We start from the raw sequence: 27,575 nt of genomic DNA on the forward strand, positions 1-27,575 counted from the left end.
GGAATCCTTACAACAACCCTGTCAGGTAAGTAGCATCCCCATATTGGGAGTCGCTTACCTAAGGCCAGATAGTGAGGCAATTCTCATGACCAGCCGCAACCGGGCTAAGGGAGCCCAACCCGGTTTCAGCTGGTCACGTGCTGCTGCAAACAGGAGCCGCGCAGCTCCCTGCAGCAAGCGCACTTAAATGCCCCCCCTTAAATGAGGTTAGCAGAGCGCGCATTCCACTAACCCAATTTTTCTGATCGTGTGTCAAGCAGCTGCAGTGGACACACTTGGGGAAGGGGGGAGGGATACCCCAGAAGTGCACCGCACATTTGCGCGGAACACAAGTGAGCACACTTGCACTGCACACTTGGGGCTCTGGGTGGGGGGCACCATGCAGCAGTGCCTTCCTTCTCCTGACTCCCGGAGCTGCCGGATAAGCCACAGCCTGAGCGAAGCCGCCGCTCGTTTGGGCAGCCAATCCGACCACCCAGGGAAAGCTCCCTGCTTGTCTGCCGCAAACCCCCTTTTGGTTCTACACACAGATTGTGTGTAGAGCCTTAGTGAGTAAATGAGAGAGGTAGGATTCAAAATGCAGAAGTCCAGATTCACACAGCTCAGTCTCTTATCCACTATGCTATAGCTGCTCACAAGCTCAGCTGGGAAACTCAAAAGGTAAACTTTTTATTTTTGCTAGCAGCGGTGTTTTGTTTTTCTTAAAGATAGCTAGAATGCCTGTTCCATATGACTGACTTTATTCTTTGTGTAATTTGTTATGATTGTCTACGTCCTACATGGCTGTAAGTTATCCAAAAGTTAGATAATATGCTTTCATGTAATGATTTACATTTGTTGTCCTTTCTGCTCAGTACATATGTGGCTCTTGAAACATTCTTTGCAAATAAAAAGTTCATATAATGTTATTATCCAAATTCCACATGATTTTTTTTTAATTTGAGACTCACAATTTCACAATTTCTCAAAAGTTGCTGAGTATATCTGTGGGACCTTTATTTACTCTAAGTCCTTTTAGCACTGCACCACCACCAACAAAGTAGCCCCAGGAAAACGGACACAGACACCAGCTGGTTTTACTCAATCAAGGATCCATGTTTATTATAGCCAATTAAACAGCAAGCTAGCTTCTAACTCATACACACACATACACACACACACATACTCACCTAGCCCCACTCCAAAGGTGATCAGTCTTTGAAAGGGGTGTTGGAAGAAGCGTAGAGGCCTCGCTTGGGATGTTAGTGCTTCTCAGGGGTCTTCTGGTTTCCTGCCTGACTTATAAAGGGAAGTTTCCAGTCCAGTTCCGGTTGGAACATTTGCAGCCCACTTTCATCTCTGTGATTACAAGACGTACTCATCCTGTCTCCTTCAGCTCTTTCTTCCCTTGCAACGTCACTGGCAGTCACTGGCAGTCCTCCCTGGTTCTTGGGCCTTGGCGTCTTTCCAAACATTGTCTGTGTTAGAGAGGGAGTGGGGGCTAGGGGCGCTCTTCATGTTGCTCACTCATGCGTTCCTCCATACATACGATTTGTAAGTACTACCTAAGCATTCCAATTTGTCAAGATCACATGGCTCATTGGGCTACAGAAGTGAGCTAGTACAAATTGATACATTGTTTAAGAGCTTATGGTTCAGCCAGTTATTACAATATTGAACATTAATATATTGTTTCTTGTTTCTACATTTTATAACTTGCAAGTTAGCCAAGTACTTTATGCATCACTACTATTACAAAGCTAGCATAATTCTACATATCTGGCTTTTCTATTCTGGTTTAGAAGACAATCTGCTTGCTTTCCACATCTTTCCTGGGAATTTACACTAATCAGGAGCTGTCTGCTGGAATCATATTACACCCATTTTGAAAGAGCCAGTTCAAGGTGCTGGGTCCAATTCAAGGTGCTGGTTTTGACCTTTACAGTCTTGAATGGTTTGGGCCCCGGACCGCCTGCTCTCAAGGGTTTCTGCCTGCTTGACAAGGTCTTCTGAGGGTGCTCTGCTCCATGTGTCAACAATGAGGGAGGCTTGACTGTCCTATATGTAGGGCCTTCTTGGTGATTGCCTCTAGACTTTGGAATGCTCTCCCAGTGGGCAGCTGCTCTGAGTCTCCATCACCATCTTTAGAAAGCAAGTGAAATCTTGGCTTTTTACCCAGGCTTTTATATGAGTGCTGTTTTTGTTGTTGCTGCTGCTCTGTATTTTATGGTCTCATTGTGTGGTTCTTAAAAAAAATCTTTTAATTAGATATTTATTTTTATATTCCAATTTAATATTTTTTATTGTGTAACTGTTTCATAGTTTTTAAAGTTGTTTTAAATGTTTTGTAAACTACATTGATACTGTTTTAATGAAAAATAAATAAATAAACAAATAAATAAGCAAACAAATAAATGAACACAATACCTGTTATAGTTAAACATGCATTTTGTTATTTTAAAGAGCTGGTTTAAACCCTTAAAGCCCTAAATGACTTGGGATGGGGTTACCTGAGGGAGTGCCTTGTCCCATATGTCCTGACCCAGACCTTAACGATCTTCTTCAGAGTCCCTGCTCTGAGTGCACTGCTAAAGGAGGTGAGGGAGGTGGCTAATAGGGAGAGGGCCTTTTTGGTTGCCACTCTCCCCAGTGAGATTCACCTGGGACCATCACTTTGTTCTTTTAGATGCCAGATGAAGACCTTTCTGTATACTTAGGGTTGTTTAATTTGATTTTTAAAAAATTGATGTTTTAAAACAAGTTTTAAAAATTGGGTGGTTTTTTTTGTCTTTTTGTATATTATGTGTGTGTTGGTGTTGTGATTTGATGTGTTTTATGTGTTTTAATTGGATGTTTTCATGTTGTGAGCAATTTGTTATGGGGTGGCTAACAAATACAAAGTCTTGCTAAATATAATATATAATAATATACATATACACCAAAAGAGGAGAGATGGTCTTGTGGCAGCAAGCATGACTTGTCCCCTTAGCTAAGCAGGGTCCACCCTGGTTGCATATGAATGGGAGACAACATGTGTGAACACTGTAAGATGGAGCTGGCCTGGGAAGAACATCTAGGTTCCAAGTTCCCTCCCTGGCGTCTCCAAGATAGGACAAGATTTATTTATTTTTATAGGACAAGATTTCTTTTATTGACCCAATGAACTACCAAAGCATACAGTACGTTGCCAAAGCACAATTATATACAAAGTGGTTGTTTGTACATGATATATCTACAAAGATTTACACACAAGGATTTGGAAACCCACAAGGTTATGAAGTATATGCAGGTAGTACTGTAACTTGGGGGAGGGGATTTCAAGGCACATCAGGTAATCAGGCGGGGGGGGGGGTTTACATCTGATGTCCATTTCCACGATTTGTCCCATTGCTGTTTAGAAGAGATACTCTTGTCTTTTTGCACATAACCATACAAACTTTTCCAGAAGAGATTTACTGTCTCATCTGTGTGAACCTCTTGGTCGTGTCTTCCCTCCCTATTCCTATGCAGGAGCATTGCATAAATGACATACAGGTTTACTAACCTGATTACGAGAAGGGGGACGTTCCAATTCCCTAGTATGAGGGCACACGTTCCGTCCCGTTTCCTTGAAGGTTTCTTTCTGGGACCTTGAAAGGAGGTTCTGTCGCTCAAACCCGAGGTTAGTTCTTCCCAAGTCTGTTTTTCCAAATCAGGCCACTCTAACAGCTTGCTTACTCCCTGCCACACTCTTTTGGCTACCACACACTCTTTTAAGAAATGTGAGTGGGTTTCCTGAATGTTTTACCTAGCTTACTAGCTTTCTGTTTGCAAGTGATTTTAGGGCACTCTTGCTGGTCCTCTGGGAGCCATGGCTTAGCCGCATTAAGTGGTAGTACTTGATGGTATAAGCGCCACCTTGTTTCCCATAAATGGAAAGGGACTTTTTTCTCCTTAAAGAGAGCGATAGGGTGATCGGGTTGCAACAAGTACTGTGAAGTGCGGTGTTTGTAGCGTTTATGTTCTAAATCAGATTTTAAGAAACCCACTTCTAGAATCTCTCCATAAATTGTTTTCCTTAGCTGCTTAACTGAGAAGGATCCTTTAAATAGATCTGGTTCAACCTTCCATTTTTTAAAGCGTGAATAACAAATCTCTCAAGTAGTCTGGGTGTTCTCTTTTTATTACTTGTGTGATATTACCATTGAAAGATCCTTTCCCCCACCATGCTATGCCCCATGCTGACTTGCGCCAACGCAGAGCGAAAAGTGAGACCCAGGTTTTTTGCAGGAGGTTGGACATATTATGGACATTCACGAAAATCCAGTTTCCAAAATTGTAGGACATGAATTCAGTTACAAAATAGGGTTGCAGGGCAGGTAGGGCTAGGCCTCCCCGCTCAACCTCCTTAAATGCTACTGCACGGGCCAAAGGGAAGGACACTGTGTGCCATACTACAGGTAGATGGAAGATCTGGCTTTCAACTCTCCGAAGGAGATTGAGCGGGGGAGGATAGACTACTGCCAGGTTATGCACTGGGGGTATCAGGTAAGTCCGGATGTAAACCGCTTTCTGGTACATGGCAAGGCTCCATTTTTTCCACATGGTGATTTTAAGCATTACTTTTTCTTCCCAATCTGTCCAATTCCCCCCCCCCCGACTTTTTCCTTAATCCCATATTCAGTCCCCAAAATGTTTACTGTATCTACCCACTTCAGTTTGGACTCTGGGGCCCCTTCGCTTTTACATTCAGAGATGGGTAGGCACGAGAGTTACTGGCATCCGGGGTCCATTTTAACAAATACACTTTTGTCAGCATTTACTTCTGAGCCCGAGATCTTGCCATATTCCCAGAAGAGGTCTAGTATTACAGAGATTTCATTTTCATTCAATAACAGTAATGTAACATCATTGGCATGAGCTACAAATTTTACCCTAAACTCAGTATGAGGGCTGAGAGAGATTCCTGCCTGCAACCTTGGAGAAGCTACTGCCAGTCTGTGTAGAGCTAGATGGACCCATGGTCTGATTCAGTATATGGCAACTTCCTATGTCCCTAACTACAGTAGCTACAATTTAGCAATCATTAGGAATACAAAACATGCATATGGTGTGGAACTGCAAATTCTTTCAAAACAATGATCCCTACATTTGATATATAAACAAGTGAAGAAACACATAATTAAGCATAGAAAAGTAATTCCATTATAGCACTGAGAATGTACATGAATCAAGAAAGGCAACAACAAATATTCAAAAGTACAAAGCTCTAAAATCTTCTTGGTTGAAAAGCCTTAACAACAAACACAGCTCCAGAAGTAGGTTTTAGAGTTCGTAGATTTTCATGTTCCAGCCCCTGCAAACTTAGACCATCTTTGATCAAGGATCATCAAAAGTAGAAATCATTGTCCATTTCCAGCATCTTTGGTTGGTGGTAAAACAAAATAGAGTTATTATAGAGAGATAGGACCATGATATGCCACCATCTTCACCATTGCCTGATAGCTGTAGTTCTTAATTATAGAGGCATATCATGGGGACTGCTCAGGAGTAAGCCTGTCGTCAAATTTTTGTCTTGCTGAGATCAGGCCCTTCAGCCATCTGATGAATACTTCGTCTGCCACATTGCTTCAGACCTGAACTGGCTGCCACTTTAGCCAGCTCTAGAGAGTGGGAAAAGAGGAAAAAAAGTATTTCAGTAGCTACAAGCCTTGTATGTTCCTTAGCAACTTTATAATAATAGAACAGTCCCCCTCCATGTGACAGTTATATAGCTCTGCAGTAATTATCAGCTGTTTCATCTAGAGCATACACTAAAGCCCAGTCGTTCACTTTCCCCAATACTCCAGAATTCGCAATACAGATGGCCTTTGTTATCCACGGTTTCAACAACCACTGTTTCACATATCTGCAGATGGGTCTTAGAGACCCGGTTTCTTCATCCGTGGTATAAAAATTGGCTAAAATTTTCCGATTTGCAGTTTGGGGTGGCCAGAAATGACATAGCAAATGACTTCCAATGTCATTTTCAGTTGCCATTTTAAAGGGCAGAGCCATTTTGTGGCTCTTAAAAAAACTGTAATTTGTTTGGTGAGAATTGGAGGAATGTGGGGAGCGGGGAATTGCTGGAGACCTGGGAAGCAAGATAAGAGTACTTTATTTCTCTTATTTATGCTACCCACATTCCATTTTTAGCCTTTTTGTGTGTGTGTAGCTACCTAACCCAGAGGTGCACCATGTAATTTTGGTGCCCGGACCTGAAGGGCTTTGGAGGCCACCCCACCTGCCATGAGTTGTTTTTTTTAAAGTTAAATGTTATTTTTAAGGTGTTTTTTTTTTAAAGGGGGGAACCTGCATTTCCCAAGGCCTCTTGTGGAGAGCCTCCCCAGAAGTATGCTGCTGCTGCCATGCCACGCTGAACCACAGTGCTGAAAACTTAAATAATTCTAGCTGCCATGTGCACAGATGGGAGGATGTGGGGTATGCTGAGCAGGCCTCCCCCACCCCTGTGGTGGTGGCAGCTGGTGGAGCGTGAGCAGCCGCTGGGCCTGACTGTTCGGCCCAGCGGCCCTTGAGAACTGCAAGTGCTCCAGTGCACCTGCGCAGCTGGAATAGAGTGTCACAAGCTTGCCACACTCTATTCCAATTGCGCAGCATGCGGGAGCGGCTCATTTTGCGTGTGATGTCATGTGCACAGGGGGTCACTGTTGAAGCCACCAGCGGGGTGGGACATGGGCCGCCATTTGGCTGGCTCCGCCTGTGCAAAGTTTCCCCTGGGTCAAGAATTCACATGCAGTATTTATTTATTATTACATAAAAAATCATTGGCTGCAATCCTAAGCACACTTCCTGGACTAACTTTCAAGGGGGAAGTTGTGAGTCTGTGGCAACAAAAACAAAGAATCTTGCAACACCTTAAAGACTATGCTGTTGCATATGATTGTGCAGAGTCCTAAGGACCATAATCCCCGAGGGGTTAATCGCCCTCACTTCACACACAATCACTCACCCACACTAGATTAGAAAAAGGAAGGAAAATTGTAAACAGTGGGGTCAAATGACCATGCAGTACAAGATGTACAGTCTGTGAAGCTTAAATGTATGATAAGCACACTGACCATTTACAAAAGCATTAATGAATATATATTTTATAAAGCCTTTCATCATATGATCCTAAGGCAGTATGCAAAACAGTAAAACATATCAAATCCAATAAAACAACTTAAACAAAAGCAGATCAGTATCCTGAAAAGAAAAAAAAAAGCATCAGCAACAGCAGACTGCATTCCCACTACCCCAACGCTCTTGTTAAAAAGTCAGCTTTTAAAAGTCTGTGGAAGGCAGGGGCGTAGCAAGGTTGGGGGGGCCCCAGAGACAAGATTTTAAAGTGGGCCCCTCGCTGATACACACACACAAACACACTTCACAATATATAGTGCACTCACATCCCCATTATGAATACGGTGAATATCTAGTTCACATTGAATCTAGTTTTTTTTACTCTCTGCTCCTGCCGATCTCCAAGAGACTCAACATAATTCATAGGGGGTGCAATATGGGCGGGTGGGGAATCATATGATGTGCCTCTGGGGGGCCCCTTGAGGCAATGGGGCCCCAAGACGACTGCCTCCCCTTGCCTAATGGTAGTTACGCCCCTGGTGGAAGGCTGGGAGCTATGGACATGCTCAGGGAGGGAGTTCCATAGGCTGTGTCAATACACTTTAGGCTACAGAGGCATTCATAACATCCCCAGTTTTAATAAGGATCACCACCTCCCACTGAAAGTTGAAGTTTATCTTCCAGTGGTTCTTCCAGCTCCGCATAGGTTTGTGATTAGTGCTTGGATGAAGAATTTGCGGGTTGTGCTGCTAGAAAAGAGAAAGAGGACTCCTAAACCCAGCAGCCATCTCCTGGTTGTTTTGTGTGCTATTTGAAGACTGTACGATGGTGGCGAGCTTAGCTATCCAAAGATAGATGCACTATCTATGGCGGCATCTGCAAACAGGCCCTGATCATCCTGCTCCTGCACACCTTTTGTCCTTGAATTGCTTCCAATTGGTGGCAGCAAAATCTCCCTAATCTTGCTAAGTTAATTAATATCTCAAATACGACAGGAAAATGTTTTATTTGGTTGAAGCCTGAATAAATATAATAAAATCTCTTGATAAAGTCCAATCCAGTAATTTGTCTAGCAGGCTGTGCTTAACTTATATAGTTAAGCTTCATAAACAAAACTTCATGAATGACATTTCAGGCCATTTAACCCCACTGTTTTAAACTGTGGTCCACAAAAGCTCATGCTGCAATAACTTTGTTAGTCCCATGACACAAGAGGACTCTCTTGTTTTTACCTGGGAGTAACTCTCAGAATTGACAATGAAGACACTGAAGTGGTGGATAGCTTCTGCCTTTTAGGATCGACCGTCAACAATCAAGGATCCAGCAGTCAAGAAATACTCCGCAGACTAGCACTTGGTAGGGATTCAGTGAAGGCCTTGGAAAGGATATTTAGAAGCTGTGACATGTTTACACCTACAAAGATTAGAATTGTTCGGACCTTGGTTTTTCCCGTGACACACTATAAATGTGAAAGCTGGACTTTGAAGAAGCAAGATAGAAAAAGCATTGACGCTTTTCAACTTTGGTGCTGGAGAAGACTTTTGAGGATACCATGGACAGCCAGGAAAACAAACAAATGGATCATAGAACAAATAAATAAACAAAAGAATTTTCACCTGAGGCACAAATGACCAGGCTCAAACTATCATACTTTGGACACATTATGCGAAGATCCAGCTCCCTCAAGAAGTCCATAATGCTGGGAAAAGTTGAAGGAATGAGAAGAGGACAATCAGCAGCAAAGTGGATGGACTCGATTTACAACAGCAATGAAAGCACCACTGAGAGACCTAAAAGGCCAAGTTGAAGACAGATCACCCTGGAGAGAATCTATGTGGTCACTAAGAGTTGACACCGACTTGACGGAACGGGCACTCAATCAATCAGTCAATCAACTCTCATTGAACTCAGTGGGACTGACTTCTTTCATTGATCTCCGGAACAAGGAACAGGAAATCCCCCCGCCCTAAAAACAACCTTTTCTTGTGGGTGGTGGTGGTGATGTCACGTTTGCAAAGCATTTTCAGAATAGTTCTTTCATTTGTTAGCTAGTAAAATGCTGCTGCGCTTCGCTGAGTTTGCCTAAACAAATTTGGATTCTGGCTCTGCATTTCCCCAAAACCTTCCCCAACCATGCAAATGAGAGACAGACTAATCCAGGACTGCACAACTCAAATGCCCTAATGGGCCGGAACCATCCACAACTTGGCATGCAGGGGCCAAAATCAATTTTAGCACATTACATTAAAATTAAAAATATAATTAGGTACTTGTGGATCTATTCCCTTTTAACCAAAAAATAGTGGCCAGAAAATAGGTCCTGTCCCTGCTCAGTCAGTGAGGTCCCTGGAGTGCAAGCCAGCCCAAAATAAATGCCAACGCCTCTCCTCTCCCTAAACAGTCATTGCTTTCAGGCCATGCTTTCATGGGAGTAAGACTTGCTGGGAACACCATGGAACATATTAATGAAAAAAAACATGCACAGGATGGCACTTTAAGGCAGTTTCCAGCTCCTGTGTTGCTGCAGGACACCTGGGGGCCAGTAAAATAGCCCCCGCGGGCCGAATCCGGCCCCCGGGCCTTATGTTGTGCAGGCCTGGACTAGTCGAAGCACATGCCCGGCCATTCTTGCAGAACGCAGAGAACTGGGACGACGACGTCGTCGATGTCCCCCACCGTCACACTGCTTTTCCCTTCTCTATCCCGTCTCCTTCCCCTCAAGTACTTTGTCTCAAGGTACCAGCCGCCTGCTAGGACCCAGAAGACACGGGGCTAGGCGGTGGGTGGTTCCTTTCGTTGACGAAGACGCTTCTGGCTATCATCGTGATGTCACAGAGGCAGGGCTGATTCTCTGGCTCTTTGATGCTGTTGCTGCTGCTGCTTTTGATTGTCCCCAGTTGCTCAGAAAGGCAGCAGCAGCAAAAGAAGAGAAACAGCATCAGCCGAGGCGGCGAGGGCTGGGGTCGCTCCAGCGGCAGGGAGAGGTGATGTGCGGATCCCCAGCAGAGGGGCCCTCAACGGCGTAACTATTGCTCAGAAGTGGAGGCAAGAGCCAAGGTGAGGAGAGAGAGATGGAGGCTGGGAGAGGTCACATTCCAGACCACCTCATTCCTGTTTGGGAGGCTAGATTCCTCCCCCCACACGCCCGTCCCCACCGCAACTCCTTCCGCAGACGGAGGAGGGAGAGGGAGGAGGAGGAGGAGTGGGGGGGAGCTTGGGAGAGTCCCTAGGAAGAGTCTGCGAGAACCAGGGAGGAATAGCTTGCTCCCTGCCAGAGCGGTCGCCTGCGGCTCAGGAGATGGGCATGTATCATCCTGTGCGAAGTGAATTCTCTCTCTTTCCGGGACAGGGCGGGAGAGAAAGGGGAACTCTTTGAAGAGTTTTATGGCCGTTTACTATGAGGACCGAGTGTGCACAGAGTGTACACAAGCACTCCTTGGCCATCTTGAAGTGGGAAAGAGTGTCTCGGCTGTTTCCTTTCCCAGCGTTTCGAAGTATATGTGGAAAGACCCATGGGCAGTTTTGTAAATTGTAGGCTCTTGGAGCTGCTGGCACCCCTTCCTGTGGACCTCAAGCCATAACTCTGTTGGAGAGGAAATGCTGCTTTCATCTTTTCACCCCTTTTCATAGGTACTGTTTTTTAAAGCTGGTTAGTAACCTTCTGTGTTTTGTTTTTCCTCCCAGTAATTCCTTTCCTTTCCTTTTCCTTTTTTCTTTTCCATTATTTCTTTTGGCAAGCAGTTAGTATGGTGGTAATATGTATAAATGCATTCTTATTAGGACTGCAACAGATAATCTGTTAATTGTTAAAACTGTTTTGCTCAATGAAAAAAGTGACGTTAATTAATCAAGATACAGAATTTGGAAAACAAAACCCAATTAGTTGAGTGGAAATAGTTGCTAAGTTGCAAAATTGCAAATGTCAAGTGGTCTCTTAAAAGAGGTATTCTGTCTTCTCTCACAGGAGGGAATATGTCTTCTAAGATCTTGCTGCTAAAATGCATGCATGTATCAGCTAAATACAAAATTATTTTTGCTTCAGAGTGATTTTACTCTGTATGTGTGGTTGACTGATCAATTAAAACTCATGATTAACTTACTAATATTTCTTTAATCAGGTGGCAGCCCTAATTTTCATGCATCTCCTCACCCACCTCTGTGATCTCAAGTAGACTTTGCTTTGATTCACACAGTTATTTGTCTTTTCTGGTTGGGGTTCAATGTAAGCTAACTTTCCCCCAGTGGATTTCCTCCCATTGAGCTGGTGGTATTCATGGTTCAGTGCTTCTGGTCATGGTATAATACTTACTTAGAAAAAAGAAGCAGCAAAAACAAAAAACTGGATTGACCCTAGATACATCAGCTCACAACCTGGGAACCTGTTGAGCTGCTTACAAGATGAATTCAGCAAAAGTCAGCCTGAAAAGATATTTGTGTTAACTAGCCTTTTGGTAATTAGCAATAGCACTTACATTTATATACCGCTCTATAGCCGGAGCTCTCTAAGCGGTTTACAATGATTTAGCATATTGCCCCCAACATTCTGGGTACTCATTTTACCGACCTTGGAAGGATGGAAGTCAACCTTGAGCCCCTGGTCAGGATCAAACTTGTAACCTTCTGGTTACAGGGCGGCAGTTTTACCACTGCGCCACCAGGGGCTCAATTCAGAAACAGTTGTAACTGGAACAGTGTTCCCTCTAACAGGGATTCCCAGATGTTTTTGACGACAACTCCCAGAATCCCCAGCTGCAATGGGTTTTGCTTGAGGATTCTGGGAGTTGTAGTCAACAACTTCTGGGAATCCTTGTTAGAAGGGAACAATGAACTGGAAGGCTTCGGAGTAAACCATTAAAGCAATCCACACTAGAGATCTGTGGTCTTACAGAAACAGCAACTTTTCTGTAAGTTTGCCATTCATTGTTCCATGGGAAATGCAGTAAACATGCAGTTGTTCCAGTCACAAAATAACGAATGTGTTGGAAACCCCTCTGCCTAATATAGATGCAGTACTATTTCACCCCTGATAGCAACCTATTAAGTAATTATGGAAATTTTCCCTCTGTGCTGTACAACTTGGGACAGTCTATTTATTTCCTATATTGTTATCTCATAGTGGGTTCTTTTGCTGAGTTTGAGAAAACCTGGTATTGTATGTTGAAACTAGTAGTGTGATGAATTGGCAATTTTTATTTTATGAGCATTGAAAAACATGTGGGGCCTGTTCAGTTTCTGTAACTGTTCTTTGTTTGACTGTGTTTCTGGGAATGATAAACTAACACCTTCCCACAGTCTTATACTCGGCATTGGTGAACATCATCGTGGTAGAGATGGCATCGTGGTAGAGAGGCTGGTCTCAAGTACACTGGTTTTTCTTGGTGTTTTGAGTAATTTGTGATTTTTATATTTTATATATATAAAATTTAAATGTTTACATTTATATCCCGCTCTTCCTCCAAGGAGCCCAGAGTGGTGTACTATAAGAATGGACCTTATATAAGAATAGACCTGCTGGATCAAGCCAAAGATCCCTCTTGCATGCTGTTTCCCGCAGTGGCCCACCAGATGCCCTTGGGGTGCCTCTAAAGAGGCAAATAGCTTAGCATTGTTTCCCAGCAACTGGTAGTAAGATGCATACTGCTTCTGAACCTGGACATAGTTTATAGCCATAATGACTAGTTACCATTGATAGAACTGTTGTCCATGAATTTTTCTAAAACCTTTCCAAAGCTATCCAGGCTAGTGGCCATAACTGCAGTGTCTGTCCATGAATTCCATACATTAATGATGTGCTGTGCAAAGAAGAATTTCCTCCTATTTGTCTTGAATCTCCTACCAATCACTGTCATTGGATAATCACCAGTTCTAGTGTTATGGCAGGGGAAGAGGGATGTGTCTCTATCCATTTCCTCCACTCTATAAATAATGTTATAAACCTCTGTTATATTTCTGATGAGGAGATCAGTTTCTAATTTGGACCTCAAGTATTTCAATGCAAATCTTTGAATTTGTTTGTCTCTCATTTATTAGGGTTGAATGAAGAATGTCAGATGTGCAATGGGAAGATTGACTGCATATGAATAAAAACAAAGCCTGAGGAAGAAGTAAAAGGGAATACGTTTTTGGCAGCTGCCCTGATGCTCAGGGAGTTTCTCTTGCCCATCATGGAAGCAGATGGCTGGGAGTGGCTAATGGCTCCTGTTCAGCAGCTCGTATCCTGGGGTGCATCTGCAGCTATGGTGTTTGGAGGTGTGGTGCCATACATCCCGCAATACCGAGATATTAAAAGGACTCAGAATGCGGAAGGCTTTTCAACTTATGTCTGCTTAGTATTATTAGTTGCAAATATTTTAAGGATACTCTTCTGGTAAGCTGACTTTTCTAAAAATGAATTTCTTCTTTGTCCTTGATTTCATGAAATATGTGAAGATACTGATAATGAAATGTGATCCCAACTTCAGTCTGAGTGAAACTCTCATTGAATGAAAGCAATTTAGCTACTGATCCCCTTTTGTGTGAATCCTATCTTTTAGTTAACATGTCACATTTCAAAGGTATACAGGAGGCCCTCTTTATTTGAGGGGTTACATTTTCACCTACTGGTGTGAATATGGAAACCTCAAACATTCCTTACCCCTATAGGAATCCAGGGGTTAGGTTCCTACACACACACACACACACACACACACACACACACAAGATGGAGAGGGTGTGTGTGCAGAAATAAGAGAAATAAAGTACCTTGCTCTCCAGCAATACCCATTCCACCCCCAATTCCTCCGATATTTTGCAACAAACTGTAGATCTGTTTATTTTTAAAGGCCCACAAAATGGCTTCACGTTGCCTCCAGACACTGGAAATTATTGACACTGGAAATTATTATGAAATTATTGACACTGGAAATAATGACACTGGAAATTATTCTGGATGTCATTTCCGGTGGCCCTGAAACTGGGAGTGAAAACTGCACATTTTTGCATTCATAGATAAGGAAACTGGATCTCTAGGACCTCCTGAAACTGTGGATAATGGCCACCTGTATTAAACTAGAAGCAAATACAGTACTTTGGTTAGATCCAGATAAGAGGCAGGGGATGGAAATCTTGTTCCTTTCCTTAAAGCTCTGGTGTCAGATAGAGGTCTATGTAGCTGAATGCTGTGGGTATAGTATTGGAAACTTTATACACTTATCAGCCTTGACCTACTAAGATCCAAACCTATATGGAAACAGAGCTGATAATAGTATATAAGGGTTTAAAGTAAGCTATTGGTCCATTCTTATAGTAAAATTAAACTGACAACCATGGTGAGAATGATCCAACTTCAGAATGAATAGATAACTTGTGATGTATATTCAACACTTTGAACTAGTGAATGTGAAAATACATGGAGGGAATAAGGGCCATTTCAGTTATCGCGACATTTTGACACCAGTGAAGCACAGAAGCTACATGTGGATTGTTTTCTTAATCATTTTTGGTGCAAAATGATGAATGACCAGAGAATCCACTATCAACAAAATAGTGGATTTTGTAATAACAAAACCCAGTACCCCATGGGCTTGTGGTTTTGGGGGTGGCTGGCAGCCCATGTGCACTACACCACAACCTGCTCTGGGCCACCCTGGAGCCCCCCATGTGGAGTTATGGGGCTGCTGAAATCCCCATTACTCCCTATGGGAAAAAAGCTTAAAGATGCACAAAGTTCAGAAATTGGTTAAAAAAATCATCCCTTTGGTCAATCTCTTTGGAATTTGGGTGGTAGTTTCCTTCCACCCATTGGGAACTACCACCCACAACAACCCACTCTGGGCCACCCTGGTCCCCCTCCCCCAGAGTTATGGGGCTACTGAAATCCGCATTATTCCCTATGGGGAAAAGTTTAAAGACTTGCAGACTTCAAAACAATTTTAAAAATCACCCCTTTGCCAAATTTATTTGAAATTTGGGTGGTAGCTTCCACCCATTGGGCACTACCATCCAACCCACTGTGGCCACAAAATGGATGTCTGAATCATGGATTTTTTTCAGGTCTGAATCTGGGTGATTTGTTTTGTACCCGAATCTGGGCAATTGAGCACAGGCGTGACTTGTTCTGTCTACAAATCGCCTGAATCAGCTAAATTCGGGTACAAATCATTTTGTACCCAAATCGATTTGCACATCCCTACCCCCAACCCCAATTCCACTGAATGTAGCATATAAAACAGGTATATTTATGCAAATAAGCATTAGCAGAAACATTTCAGCACGCAACATAAACATGCCTATCCCACATATTTGTTTCCCGACTCCACCCTCTGTCTTTAAAGCAGAGGTCATGCTTGGCTGTCTGGCACGGGTTACAATCACACTCAGCTGCCCAGCACAGCATGGGTCAGTGGTGCAGTGACCACACCACCCGGGACAGACTAAAGAGGATTTGGGGGACCCCAGCGGGTGTGGGGCCCCTAGACTTCAGCCGGGAAATCCAGGGGGAAGAGTGCCTCTGACTCCCTCTAAAACCAATCTTCAGCTTTAATATAGAGGCTACCACCAGGTTTCTCTTTACTTTTGCTCTCTGACTTGCAAAAGAGTTGTGTGTCAGTATTGCAGACAGATCTGAGTAACTGCCCAAAAAAAAAAAAAAAAAAAAAAAAAAGTGGGGGAAAGCAATTCTTGTGTTTGCCCCAGCAGTTCTTGGTGCAAATTGCAACTTGTCTCCCACCTATCAGAGGCACCTCTAATTAAGTCTGCATAAAACCTCCTGCACTTCTTCTTAAGATATTACAACATGCAGACCTTGGGGTTCTTCCATTGTACCCAAATTTGTCCCCCTGCCCCATGTTTTCTTGATTTGGTTTACTTAACATCCTCCCTGAAGGAGAACTTGAAAGCTTGTTGATATTTTAGTTGGTCCTTTAAAAAAAGGTCATTAATATGCCTGGGATTATCTAGTGTGTCTGAACTTTTGCAGGAAATGCCTCAGGTTGTTGGAAGTCTAGCACATGTGACTCTGAGGTGTGTCTCAGATTTTTAGTCTGAATCAGAGTATTTTTTGTTATAGTCAAGAGTTAGATACATTTACTGGATCAATTCACTGATTAGACATGTTGCTTGGTTTTACAGATGCATTTACATTTGCCATTTTTTAACTCTTGTTCTATTGACTACTGCTTTTTCCTGAAGAAAACACACCTGGATTTTATTTGGAAACTAAATCAATTCTAATTCTTGTGCTTTTGCTTAAAATGTGAAAATGGCACTTAAAAACCTATTTCTTTTTTACTATTTAATAGTCCTTTCATGAATCTAATCTTGCTAATTATTTCTGAGTGTAGCTTCTGCTATTTTAGGAGGGCAATATTATGTCATTCTTGTACTAGGGCACAACTACCCACTCAACTACTTTGCTTTGATAATGACAGTTTGATAAGGCCTGATTACCATCTAAAGTATGAAACACTGTAAAAGCATGCTTCAAATACGTTAAATGACTGTTTAATGCTACAAGAATAAGCTTCAGGCTCATGCACTTTCCTTCACCTCAAACACAAGAGTAAAGGTAAAGTGTGCTGTCAAGTCGTTTTTGACTCCTGGTGCCCACAGAGCCCTGTGGTTTTCTTTGGTAGAATACAGGACCATTGCCTCCTCCCAGTATGAGATGATGCCTTTCAGCATCTTCCTTTATCGCTGCTGCCCGATATAGGTGTTTCCCATAGTCTGGGGAACATACCAGGGGGGATTCAAACTGGCAATGTTCTTCTTGTTAGTCAAGCATTTATCACAAGAGTAGGAGACTAAACTTCTGATTTTGCTGTTGAACAAACTACATTATGTCCAAACTCGAGGAACTGGGGTTTGTAATATGCAGAAGTAACAATATTCAATCTAACCTTTAATTAGTGCTTGTCCTATGGAGTTTGGGACCTTAGGCAGTAGTTTGTTTAATGTTGAATTCATTTCATTATATTACAAAAAGCAGGACAAAGTAATGTAAAATGCTGAGTAAAATAATTACAAAAGACTAAAACCTGTACAACATAAAACAATTTAACTGCAGGAATACAGTGTTCAAAACTGATCTAAAAGCAAGGTTGGGCAGTACCATATTCCCTCTGCCAGGATGTCCGATTCACACACGCCCTTCTCCCAACTTCTCCATACATGTTATGAATTTCTATACTGCCCTTCAACAGATAAGCCCAAGTGACTTCTTCTCCAACCCAAATGGAACTCATGAGATAAAGCAAACCTCTCCCATTCAATGCTTTATTTCTCTTCAACATGCTACTGAACCTATTTCTTTCCCTGGATCAACATTTATCACTATAAGGAAACCCATTTACTTATTGATCCATGAATCTTAGTGAAAGAGCCCTTACTCCAACTTTAATTTGTTTACTGATGATCATTTAGGTAGGATTGCTGTAGCTCTTCCTTGCATAATGCAAAAGCAGGAACTTGGACACCAGTCAAACATTACTGAAGTGCCCATTTCTCTGCTGATTGCATTAGGTCATAATGTATATCCTGGCTCCAACTGTCAGAAAAGGATTGGCTACTGTCCAAATTCTTCTTTGTGTGTTTCTCGAAGGAGAGCAGGTTAGGTGCTGCTGTTTGCTTTTTAGGTGTGTGCTGAAACATTAACTCATTACTCACATGTTCAAGCTGTTTTCAATGTAAGTAGAATCCTGGAGGTATGGGTGTGCAGCTTGAAGTATTTGTGCACACGCACTCTTGTGCAAGACCACCAGCACTTCCTTAGATGTCTGCAGCAGCATGGGGCAATCAGAAACTCCTATGTTACACTGCAACATGTGGGCCAGTGTTTGAGAATGCTTGAGTAATGGAATTGTCATTCTTGGACTTCCTTTTTTGCACTTTGTGCACCAGGCTGCATTGGTATATAACTACACTGTTATATACATGTTGTACAACATTAGGCAGGGTGTTTCCGATCGACCTGTTCTGCTATTTGTGTCCAAGGAAGTGCCAGCAGTCGTGTGCAAGTGCACACATATTTAGAGTTGAGCACTGGCATGCAGCATGAAAAGATCTGGCTTTTATAGTTTTTCTGTTCTTTGTTACGATGTGGTGTTTTGTGTTACTGACATGTCTTGGGATCTTTTAACTAGAGAGCTGGTCTTGTGGTAGCAAGCATGACATGTCCCCATAGCTAGGCAGGGTCTGCCCTGGTTGCATATGAATGGGAGACTTGATGTGTGAGCACTGCAAGATATTCCCCTCAGGGGATGAAGCCGCTCTGGGAAGAGCAGAAGGTTCCAAGTTCCCTCCCTGGCTTCTCCAAAATAGGGCTGAGAGAGATTCCTGCCTGCAACCTTGGAGAAGCCTCTGCCAGTCTGTGAAGACAATACTGAGCTAGATAGACCAATGGTCTGACTCAGTATATGGCAGCTTCCTATGTTCCTAGACTAACCTACGCATCAAATGTAGGAATACCACAAACAGGCTCCTGATCAAATAATAAAGGCATTTATTAAAGGATCTAATCTAAAGGATTCCCTGTTAACTTGGCAAAGAGGCACCTTTTAACGTGGTGATTCTTTTTATTTAGCAGGGGGAGAGTAACTGGCCCATTCAGCCTCAGCACAGTACCTCCAGTGACTGTTGCGGGTGTCTATCTTATGTTTCTTTTAGATTGTGAGCTCTTTGGGGACAGGGATCCATCTTATTGATTTATTTCTCTTTGTAAAACTCCCTGAGCCATTTTTGGAAGGGCAGTATAGAAATCGAATTTAATAATAATTAATAATAATAATTGCAAGGTGACAGAAAGCAAAAAAGAATGATCAATATTCATAAAAAGCAACTGAGAATTAGAATAATATTCAACCAGTTGATACAAGCAGGTGGAGTGAGCAATGCTTCCCAAACCACATAGTTTTGAAAATGGAAGGCCTAGGAGGAGAGCTGGGTTTAGCCAGGGGCTATACCAGCCCTGCACAACGTATGGCCCATGGGCCGGATCTGGCCAGCAAGGCCTTTTTTCTTGGTCCACAGGGCCATTTCCCTCCTGCCGGCTGAATTCGCAAATGGGTACATGGGTGGCTGGACAGGCCACACTGAGGGAGAGGGCCGGCTCCCTTGTCTGCCCACCCTGCCTCCACGTGCTTGCTCTGCCGCTTCTGTGTGGCCAGTGAGGCAAATCAAGCACCTGTCTGTCTGTCTGTCTGTCTGTCTGTCTGTCTCTCTCTCTCTCTCTCTCTCTCTCTCTCTCTCGCTCTCTCTCTCAGAGGTGTGCACCTGGGGTGGTTGTTGCCTGCTGAACTGGCAAAGACAGCATGTGGGCAGCCAGGTGGGCCCCAGCAAGGGAGAGTGCCGGCTTCCTTGTCTGCTCACCTTGTCTCCACTGGCCGCCCTGAAGTGGCAGAGCAAGCACATTGTGGAGGTGAAGCAGGCAGGTGGACAAGGAAACCAATGCTCTCCCTCACTGTGTGGGTGTCACTCACCTACCCTTACTCCCGAACCCCTCTCTCCTTCTGTTGGGGCCTAGAGGTTCCAGAGCTTCCTCTTCATCATGGCGCACAAGCATTCCCAGGAAGCTCCTGGCCCTGATGGAAACGAGGGGCTTGGGAGCCCAGGCAGCGGGAGCGGTGGTGAGGCGGCACACTGCTCACCTCCCCCACCGCTCACTTTGGTTCCCAATCCCCTTGCTTCCATTGGGAGTGGGAGCCCTCATTTCCAGAAAGCTCCCAGTCCCAACGCAAGGGCAGAGGGGCTTGGGTGCCAGTGGGGAGGCGAGCAGGTCCTCTGCAGCAGCACACTGCCTTTCTGCCACTCCTGCTGTCCGCCCACCCATGGCAGATGTCAGTCAGGCCACCTCTGCTGCCATCAGCTCTCTAGGGGCTCGGGAGCTGGGGGGTGGAGAAGGCAAGCGGTGCCCCCTCAGCAGCCTTGCCATCGCTCCTACGGAGCAGCGGCCTCACCTCTGCAACAGCCCCTGATGGAAGCAGAGGGGCTTGGGAGCAGTGGTGAGAGGCTCCCAATTATCCATATGTTAACTTCTTAAAGCAGTGGAAAAGTCTGTCAAGAGCTGTGAATTTTTTTTTAAGCCGGCCAACACTATGCAAGGATCTCTTGGGCAAAAGGAGGTACTTGTGCAGCCTTGTTGCACTATATTTCTGGGAGCTAAAAAAATTACTGAGTTAAAAACGGAGAGCGAAATGTTTATTAGGATTGAGGAATGAATTATTCTACTTGGATTTCCACACTATCACATCCTCCATCTCAAATATCTGCCAAACCCCACCCCCACCCCCCCAAAATCACATTTGAGGTTATCAAAATATGGGCTTTGTTGCCATAATGGTTATTAATTTTAAGCCAATTTAATTTAATTAATCTTGGCCTGCCAGAGCTTCAATGGTGAAATCAAGTTTAGTTAAATGCATTATACCTGCTTCCCTCCTACAGGAACTGGCTTAGAACAGTAGTTTGCAGTTAAAATTCTGAACTAGGGATTGCATTGCAGACAATCCTCCGTCCCTGGTTTGGGAAACTCCAAAGGCAGGTTAGAGTTTCCCCTCCCTCTTTCTGGTCCTCCGAGCTTGGTTCTGCCCACTTGTGTATGGCTTCACAACTTCAGGAAATTGCTCACAATTTGCCAGGAGCTCAGAGGGGATGGGATTATTGGCTGTGATTGTAGACTTCAAGAAGTGTTTCCCTGGTAGAGCTGCAGCTGGCCTTTTAATTAAAAGAGCAGCAGGGTCTGGTGAGCCTGCTGGCAGGCAGAGGAAGTAGGAAGCATGTGGAGAGGGGCATTAGGTTAGGAAACACACCTGAGCGTAACTGCTGCTGGTGCTGCTCTGAGCTGGCCTTTCGCTGGTCGCAGCCACCGCTTAAACCTGTAACCACAGATATAGCAGCGGATACATTTAGACAACAAGATGGCCCTGTGGTTTTGTTGCGAAGCCATGGTTGCATGCATTCAGACATCGCACGAAACTAGAGTTACAGATTTGCTAGCAACCTGTAACTCTGTTTTCGTGTGGTGTTTGGATGCAGCCAAAAAACAACAACCTTGTATAGATTTAACTAAAAGTTTATTCAGCAACAACTCAATTTTCTCCTTCTCCTTTCCCCCCCTCTTCCTTTTTGACTCCACCCCCACATTCTCTATAGGATCCTCACTGGGACAAACATATTTTGTCTTTTGTTGTTTGGATAACTAGATGTAGAATACAATAATTCATTCAAATGAATTTCATTTTAATTTGATTTAATTCAGTAAATTCATATTAAATTACAATTTAATAACCAGTGTCCTACATATTGGGCCTAAAAATTGACCTTGGCCTCTACACACCAAGTCACAGTTGGTTTCAGCCCACCGGGGCATTTGAGTTGTGCATCCCGTCCCCTGAGCTATACCTTTCCTTAGTCTGTTAAGAGATCCTCCATCCATCATGGAGATAGATGAAGAACTCTTAGCATAGCCACAAGCCTCTGTGGGACTTTCTTTCTCTCTCTCTGGGTGTTCTGGAGTGGTTGTACTCTGACTCTGGGTACATTGGCAGGAACCTAGGTAGCCAAGATACCTGGGAGCAAGTCTTCCGGTTCTGGGTTTTTCAGGTGGTAGACTGCACAGCTTGCTGGTTCTGAGGCTGGGTACATTATACCCCCAAATTGAATGGAAATGATAAAAGATATCAGTGGATTTCCTTTTAGAGGGGTGACGGGAAATGAGGGTACCTAAACAGACAACATCTTTATTGATGGGAAGCACTCTTTCTGTTGTTGACATTCCAGAGAAAACCAGTTCCTTGTTTTACAAATCTGGAGGATACCACATTTAATTACTTCCTGGAAGTTTCTGATTGCTTAGTCTGGGACCATTAGCACTGTTGGCAAAGCTCCATTTGGGGTTTTTTTGTCTCTTGATTGCTAAGGGGAAGGAATCATTCCTAGGCTGGAGACTGTTCTTTCTTATTTAATTTTCTAATTTAGTAAGACATTCTGATTTCTACATACCATTTCAGGAAAGGCTAGTTTGATATCCTTGAGGTCTTTCCAGGTCAATTGCTCAGAAGTGTTATCCTTTAAATAAAGGAAGTTTGAGAGTCAGCTGGGCCTCTCTCTGGTCTGCAATGCAAACCACATTTTAAAATGAAGATTTTTCCTTGGCCATCTCTGATTCTATAAATCGGGATCTTGGGTCCTGTTTTGACCTGGGAGACTTCTAGAGGTACAGGTAGATTAGAAAGGGGGTGCTCTTAACAATTTGCTGCTTTATTGTGTAACTTCTTATTGAAACTGATTTAACATGTTTATGTGAGCCACTTTGTATGGTTTGCCTGGAAGGTGGTATAAGTATTCTTAAAACAACATAAATATAAATAATTAGTATTTAAAAGTTACTGCAATGCCATGGGATAAAGCCTCAGAAAAGCAGCTCTACAGTTCTGCTGTAGGAGCTCTCTTTACATTACAGTAGCAATCAGTGTGCTACTTGTGCGAAGAATTATGGTGCATTCAGTGCTGGGTTAATGTGTTTATCACCACAGAAGACGCATAACCTTGTGGGAGGTTATGCAACAATGAACTGCAACTGTGTGTGTATTGTGCTGATTGAGGGTCAGTTTATCAGACCAGAGGAACACAGTAGAAACATTTTTTCAGGAAACAGAATATTCTGTTTCAGGTTGTAATTGAGGGTTGTGTGTCTCAAATTTGAATGCTCCCTGTGAAAACTTCTGCCCTATAGAAAAAAGTATATCAAGGAGAAGTATGTAAGTTGATTTTCTATAAGTGAACTATTCTTGCTTCTAGAAAATGAGCTTGTACCCTTTCCCCTGACATGCTCTTTTCTGTGTAGTAGAAGTTCTCGCGAGGAGCATCCAAACATGCAACTTGCCCACCACAGCAGCTTGGCTGAAATGATATAACCCAAGAAAAGCTTTACCACTTGAATCTACTGACTGCATACACTGGCCAATATTCTGACTGATGAGGTGCCGGTGCCCGTTGCAGAATAAAGCTGAATAAAGTTCTAGAATAAAGTTGTGTTGGTATATGTGAAGTGCTGGGTCCCCCCGCCCAACAAACCCGACAACCAGTGCCACCCCTTCCTTCTGCAGCTGCTTGCATCACCCAAAAATATGTCCCTGAGTCTCAGAGATGTTAGCCACCAACTTTCAGCTACCACAGTAAACTCAAAATTGTGACCTTTGTGCTAAGGCATAAGCTGTTCTTGTAAGCTTTTAATTAGAATTAATTTTAATAATTTACATTAATAACTTTTATACTTTTTATTGTGTCTTGTGTATTTTAATTGTCGTTGTTTAAAGTTTGTACACCGCCTAGAGATGTACATATCAGGTGGTATTAAAATATGATAAATAAATAAGGGGCAGCATTAGGGGTTGTCATTCCAGGCAATTGCCAAGGGCCCCTAGGCCTCCAGACTGCCTACAATTGATCCCTGTGGCACTCTTCAGCAGAAATGACTCTTGACTGAGAGAGCCATTCCAGTGCCGCTCTTGCTAAGCTCTCCTTTCTGCGTATGGGAGCTTCCCCCAGAGACTCCTGCATCTTCATAGGGACCTCTGGCAATGAGCTCCCATTTGTGGATGGGTTGGCTGTGAGAAGAAGAGAAACCTTCCCTCCCTCTGCAAATGGGAACCTCTGCCCAGAGGCTGCCAAGACTGTTACTGTGATGGATTTGGGGGGCAGGGAATATACTCCCTCAACTAATCTATAAACACTGTTTCCCCAACCATTTAGAGTCTGATTAGGGTGCTGTGTCTTTGCCCATTGAAGTTGGATGTTTTAAATTTGTGATAAATCTCTATCTATCTATCTATCTATCTATCTATCTATCTATCTATCTATCTATTTGATTTTTAGACCACCCTTACAAAATAGCTTTACACATGTGTGAAAATGTAGAAATGACTCTCAAGTCTTATAGTTCAGGCGCACCAGTCTCGAAGCTTACACTGAAGTGTAGTAAATGCAGGCTTGAATTCAATTATTTGCTTGCACATAGAAGTGGTTCCACACTCATGCGTGGGGTGTGTGCATGTGCGTGCGCTTGTGCTGGCTTCTTCCTCTTGGGCTGTAGCCTCAAATACTGCATTTCATACTGTTCTGGGTGGTCTTGGGGATTTACTGTAGACTAGTGTTTCCTAATTGATGTGCTACAGGACGCTGGCTGGTGTGAAGTGCTGACTTGCTCTGAGCATAAACTTCCCGCTTCTGGAGCTGGCTCACTCTGTAATGCACCAGGAAGGACACCTCCCTCCTGGGCCATAAGGGAGCAAGTTGGCTTCAAAAGCAGGGACTTAAACTCTCCACTTTTGGAGCTAATTTGCTCCCTTATGCACTGGGAAGAACACATTCTTCCTAGGGCATAATGGGGTGAATTAAATCCAGAAGGGACACGAGGGGTAGCTATGGATAAGAAAAAAGGTAATAAAAGACTAAATAGAGGAAGAGAAAATAAAATTATTAATAACAATCTTGTGGCAGCTTCACTGAAGCAAAAACAAACAAACAACAAGTCTGTTCTGGGGTGAGGTAGTATGCTCCAATTTTTTAAAATGAGGTTAAAAAATAAAAGGTTCAGAAACACTGCTTTAGGATGTTCTCAGGATTGACCCTGATGCTAAGAGTGAAAATGGGGAATTGAGCATTAGTGCCCCTTGCTGATGTCCCCATCTCTGGATCCAAGTTGTCATATTCAAAGGAATGTGGTAGAGGTCTTTTGCTTACAGTAGATAAGAAGAGGCGTGTTTTGGATTGCAGTGTGTGGAAAATTGCATCCTACAGTATTTCTGTACATTTCAGATACTTGTTATAGGGTAACAATAGCGTATTTTTCAAAGTTCTGTAAAATGCTGGCTAAAACTTTAGTGTGTGTGTGTGTATCTCAGTTGATTTCCCCACCCCCCACCCCTGTCATGGAGCTCAAGAAGGGGTAAGACAAAAATTATAGAAGATAAGTGGCACGTCAACTGCTCTTGGTTCATTTGATTCAAGTAATTATGTGGAAGTTTAAGGCGTTGCAAGAGTTTACATTGATAGATAACAGGAATGAAAATATTGAAGGGAGTACTGTGTTATCTGTGACGGGCTACTCTTGGGAGAAAGGATGTTGGATTAGATTGGTTTTAAGAGCAAATCCACTGGTTTAAGATGAGAGCGCCTCCTATTTTCCTATTCAATGCAGAGTATAATATTAACATAAAGTAAATACAGAGTTAACACAGAGTAAACATGCATTCTGAGTATGGTTGTGTAAAGGAGATGATGACTGAGATGCCTTTTTAATCAGTTAGGATATCTAGTGCATGAACTATACTGGGTTTGTTTTGCTTTGAGCCTCAAGTTACAAAGGTTTCAGGCATGAATCTGTTCAAGCTGATAAGCCATAACAACATGTAGGATTATAAAATGCTTTAAAACAAAACAGCTGCAATATATCATAAATCCAGTATATTTTGCTGCAAGAGTCAACGGACAAGCTTTTTCTAACCTTCCTTTCAAGCTTAATCTTAGAATTAAATGTCAGTGAGACTTATGGTGTGTGTGTGTGTGGGGGGGTAACTTCCATGTAATTCAGGAAGATGATGTTGAATAGCAGCCAGTTCCTCCTTAAAGTCACCTTTGAGTTTTATGATGAGAATCTAATGTAGACTTAAAATGTGGCTCTCCATTTATATATGGCTGGTATCAAAATCCAGATCCTAGCTAAATAACAGGGGAAGGGGAAGTTTCATAGCTTCACTCCCAAGCACCCGTGAATTAGTAGCTTCTTCTACCTTCTAGATTTATTTGCTTGGCCATTGAGAATCGTCATTAGATAATTCTACAACTAAGGAACTGCCTGATTTGCCAAAGCAATATGAGAGTTGGATTTCCCCTACTCCTTTGGGCTTCACAGTCTCTAAACCCATCTTCTCTTCCTACCATTGGCACACAGTTCTTCTTGTCCTTAGGACTCGTGATTCTCTGCCTCTACCCTCTTTCTGAGGCTTCTGCCTCATACATCCCTTTGCAGGTCTCTGCTTCTTGACCTGCTGCCCTTCCTCTGTCCCTTGGCTTCCCTGTCTAATAGTAAGTTCCCTGTCTCCTGAGCCCTTTCCCCAGCTCTCAACTTGCTTACCTGTTCAGACAGCACAATGTTCCTCCTAGAGTTTGTCTTTCCCCTCTGATCTTTCATTTTGCCCAGAAATTGAGCTGTTGGTCAACATTCTGTTGCTGGTAGTTCCTTCTGAGGAAGAATTAGGACTAGGGATGTGCACAAACCTGTTCGAAGGCTCTTTTAAGGGCAAGGGAGGGTGCACTTATTATCCCCCCCCCCGTGTTTCCCCCACTGGCGCTCAGTTTCCTCAAAGTCAATTGGGGCAGCAGCACACCTCTCTGCCGCCCCATTGTCCCCTTTGCGGGAAGTACTCAATACGCCTGTGTGTGTCAGGTGTTGCGAGCACACGAAGTGCACAATGAAGTGCACAGCGCGTTGAGTAGTTCCAGTAAAGGGGACGATGGGGCCATAGGGAGGTATGCTGCCACCCTGACAGACTTTGAGGAAACTGAGTACCAGTGGGGGAAACGCGGCCGGGGGGGGGTAAGTGCACCCTCCTCCACCCTTACCCCCCCCCCGCTGTTGAACCGGCCCCTGCCGGTTCTGTGCATGTCCCTGATTGGGACATTAATGAGCTTCTGGATGAACTATAACAGTGGAAAGTTGGTTAGAGAGGAAGAGAATTGGCTCTCTTCAGTGGAAATTACCTGCCCAGTAGTCTGTCCTTTTGCTCCTCCAAGGGCATGATTTTGAATCAAACTTCCCTAGGACTAAGCCCTGGAAGATGAGAATGAGCAGTACATGGCACTTCTCCTTGATCACTGTGGGCCAGCTGAAACTCTCACCTCATATACATGTAATACAACAAGGGAAATCCTGATATAATATATGGTGTAGCATATAGCGCAGGTTGCATGTGCATATATGTATGCTTTATATCTGCAGTCCTCTTCTAAAGTGGAAGGATTGCAGGGATTGAGCCCCTGTGTGTATGAACTTCCATATGCCAAGTGTGATTCCTCCCCAGTATAACTGCAGCTAGTCCCATGTGTTTAGAGCTCCGAGAGAGACTTTCTGCTCTAAGAAGTGTGGGGTTCTAGGTAGTTTTGAACTGTGGTACCTCTTATTTGACAGGTTAAGCACCACTGTGTAAATATGTAAACATACATATCAAATTGTTTGGTGCTAAAGTTCTGAAGCTGAACTAAGCTGGGGAAACAGCTCTGGGAAAGGAGACATCATAAAGGCCAATTATCTGGGGCATGTGGCAACTGGATATTGCATATATTCACATAATTCTTAAAAGATTTTTTTAACCTGTAAATATAGTAGGCCTATTTCATTAATTCAGGATATTTAAGATGGTCTTCATATAGATGTATGTGTATCAATGACTTTCTGAAAAGCATAAGAAGGGAAAAGATCTCCCTCTAGTGGTTTTAGTGAGATATATTGAATTCATGGCTTTACG

General features: G+C 43.3%; 1 protein-coding gene across 6 annotated transcripts in view; it reads left to right on the plus strand.

Moving 5' to 3' along the window:
- Nucleotides 1–9,829: 9,829 nt before the first annotated feature.
- The window catches only part of SLC66A2 (solute carrier family 66 member 2), a 97,620-nt gene continuing 79,874 nt past the window's right edge, over nucleotides 9,830–27,575 (plus strand). For 2 of the 6 annotated variants that reach the window (XM_053249464.1, XM_053249468.1), the window contains exons 1-2: nucleotides 9,831–10,134; nucleotides 13,108–13,444. In XM_053249464.1, the coding sequence (XP_053105439.1) occupies nucleotides 13,215–13,444 (230 nt within the window). In that variant the 5' untranslated portion in view covers nucleotides 9,831–10,134; nucleotides 13,108–13,214. Of the gene's footprint in view, nucleotides 10,135–10,612; nucleotides 10,708–13,107; nucleotides 13,445–27,575 lie in introns of all 6 variants that reach the window. The other 4 variants (XM_053249466.1, XM_053249469.1, XM_053249465.1 and 1 more) reach the window with 3 other exon arrangements.

Source organism: Hemicordylus capensis, chromosome 4 (genome assembly GCF_027244095.1).
Source record: "Hemicordylus capensis ecotype Gifberg chromosome 4, rHemCap1.1.pri, whole genome shotgun sequence".
Taxonomy (NCBI): domain Eukaryota; kingdom Metazoa; phylum Chordata; class Lepidosauria; order Squamata; family Cordylidae; genus Hemicordylus; species Hemicordylus capensis.